This window comes from Penaeus vannamei, chromosome 6 (assembly GCF_042767895.1).
Source record: "Penaeus vannamei isolate JL-2024 chromosome 6, ASM4276789v1, whole genome shotgun sequence".
NCBI lineage: Eukaryota > Metazoa > Arthropoda > Malacostraca > Decapoda > Penaeidae > Penaeus > Penaeus vannamei.
The window spans coordinates 30,035,466-30,037,965 of NC_091554.1; the positions used below are offsets into that span (position 1 = coordinate 30,035,466).

A 2,500-nucleotide genomic window follows, 5' to 3' on the forward strand; every position below is an offset into this window, starting at 1 on the left:
GCTAGTCTCATACCTTGTCTGGTACTGCACTTGGGTCCTAACACTCTCCTGAGTACGAGTCACGTAGTTGACCTGAGGAGGAAGAGTGACGACCTGTGTGCGTAGGTTTTTCTGAGTGCGAGTGACAGTGATCGTTTGGTATCGCACTGAAGGAACCTGCTGAGTGCGGACTATCTGTGAGTATAAGGTGGTGAGGACTTGCTGTGTGCGGACGGATGTTTGTGTGATGTACTGGACGTTTGTCTTGTAGACGGTTGATGGGACGACGACGGTGGAATATTGAACCTGCGTGCGGTAAACGACAGATGGCTTACAGTCAGCTTCTTCCTTTGGCGGCAGATAGGAGGACTCGAGGTTAATGCGAGCTCCGAAGATTTGACGGCGAGGCCTCTCGACGGACGCCCCGAAGGCGCAGCCGACCAGCAGGGAAAGCAGCAGTGTCCTCATCCTAAGGAATACATTTATATTATTGTGCAAGTTGTTGGGAAATGTGATATGGAATGAATATAGAGATATGGTTTAAAAATGAGTTAATTTCACCCTGAAGCAATACCTCCGATATATAAAAGTAATGGACCTTATAATCTAACAACGTGAAAATACTTACTATGAAGAGCTTGTAATATATGTTGCATATTTTATGTAGAGGTAGTAATAAAAGTGTTGCATAAGACTATTGGTATATTTCACATTTATATTCATACAGAATTCACTGTTAAACGATTTGCTAAAAAAAAGTTTCGATGTTTTTTTCTATTCATAATGCCTAAATTTGATGGATACAGGATGATCTAAGCATTAAAGAACGAAATAACCCCCCCCCCATTTTTTTTTTTTTAGAAATTAAAGGGGACAGCCGGGGCATCGTAATTATATCCACAAGAGGAAGTAACTGTCTGAGTGACAGTAACTTGGCGAGGCTGGTTGACTGTGCGGTACACGACCTGCTGTCTTTGTTGGGTCTGCACCACCTCCCGGTTAACGACGCGGTCTTGGCCGGGTACTTGCACCACAGAGGTTCGGACTTCCTGACGGGTTTGTACCACGGGGACTGGTGTGACGTACTGGGTCCTGACAACGGTCTGCACCCGTGTGAAGGGCTGAACCCTTGTCTCGAAGAGAGTGGTGTAGATGGTGGTGGGAACCACCTGAGTACGTACCACCTCTTGAGGTACCACCTGTGTGAGGATGCGTGTCTGGGTAGCAATATTGGTTCTCGTCACCACCTGTTGACGAGTAGCAACGACATTCTCATAACGAGTGTTAACAGATGTGAAAGGAATGACCTGTTGACGCTGAGCAACAGTAGTTCTAACAACATCCTGTCCACGGACGACTGATGTCTTTAGCAGCTGTTGCACACGTGTGGAAGTTACAAAACGGGTGATAGCTGGCTGTTGGCTCCTGACAATGGAGGTCTGGACGACAGTCTGAACACGAGTTTGTACAACGTCACGGCCTGGGACAGTGACGACACGGGTAGCTTGACGCTCCTGTGTCTGGTAATTAGTAAGAGGCTGGATGATAGTGCGGACCTGAGTGCTGGTCACCTCTACAGGAACAACCTGTGTCTGCACCTGTGTACGTGTGACATAGTTGACCTGTGGCACCACACGGGTTGAAGTGACGAAACGCGTTTGTACAACAGGTGGACTTGGAACGGTCTGCGTGACAAACCTGTCAATAGCACGAATACTTGTGCGTTCAACAACGCTGGTCTGATACTGGACCTGCGTTTGAATGCGAGTCTGGAAAAGTGTGGTTGGTACCACCTGTTGCCTGACAATGGTTGTGGTTCTATACTGAGTATTGAGTTGACTGACAGTCTGGAGGCGGACTGAGGTTTGGAGCTGAGTGTTGTAGACGACGGAGGTGACAGGAGCAAGCTTGCATTTTGCGGGAGGAAGGTATTGGTTGTCGGGTTCCTCGTAATTATATCCTTGGGGTTCGGCCGAGGCCAGAGCCAGCAGCAGCAACGTCGCCGTCAAGCGCCACATCCTACAAAGAGAAATTCCACAGATTAGAGCAGCGGTGATTGGAAGGCGCGCGTCTCGATCACTCATTTGGGAATAAAGTCCAATCACGCGCCCCTCTATCTGTGCAACTTCTCCATGCGGTGTGGGCTGACCCGAGAGGACTTTATCGCCCAGATGAGCCGCGAGACTTATCAACCGGTCGACAGAAACAAATATGCAGTGCACAAATGGTAAGTGAGTGATGTGTATCGAGAAGTGATGGTTCCGCACTCGAAAAATTCCTCATAATTTTTGCAAAAAAATATGAATTGTATATATTTATATTGTTTTACGCTAAAATCCTTTAGTCCATGTTTTTGCATATGGTATTATGAGTTTTTGCTAATCCTAGAGATTTTCTGATTCATTTTCAGCTAAGAAATAAAGTTATTGTAGTATATCCAGAGCTTACAGGTGCAATAAACATGTTCCGTATTAGTGACATGCACAACGAAAAGTTAACTACAGTTATAAATGCCTATCGA

At 46.4% G+C, this 2,500-nt stretch overlaps 1 protein-coding gene across 2 annotated transcripts in view; it reads right to left on the minus strand.

Annotated features, from left to right (window-relative positions):
• LOC113800288 (uncharacterized) overlaps positions 1 to 2,500 on the minus strand; it is a 4,780-nt gene that overhangs the window by 956 nt on the left and 1,324 nt on the right. Inside the window, exon 2 of one of the 2 annotated variants that reach the window (XM_070122840.1) lies at positions 1 to 448. This exon is cut by the window's left edge and continues 956 nt beyond it. In XM_070122840.1, coding sequence (XP_069978941.1) covers positions 1 to 447 — 447 coding nt within the window. In that variant the 5' untranslated portion in view covers position 448. Of the gene's footprint in view, positions 449 to 704; positions 1,999 to 2,500 lie in introns of those variants that run through there. The other variant, XM_070122842.1, reaches the window with a different exon arrangement.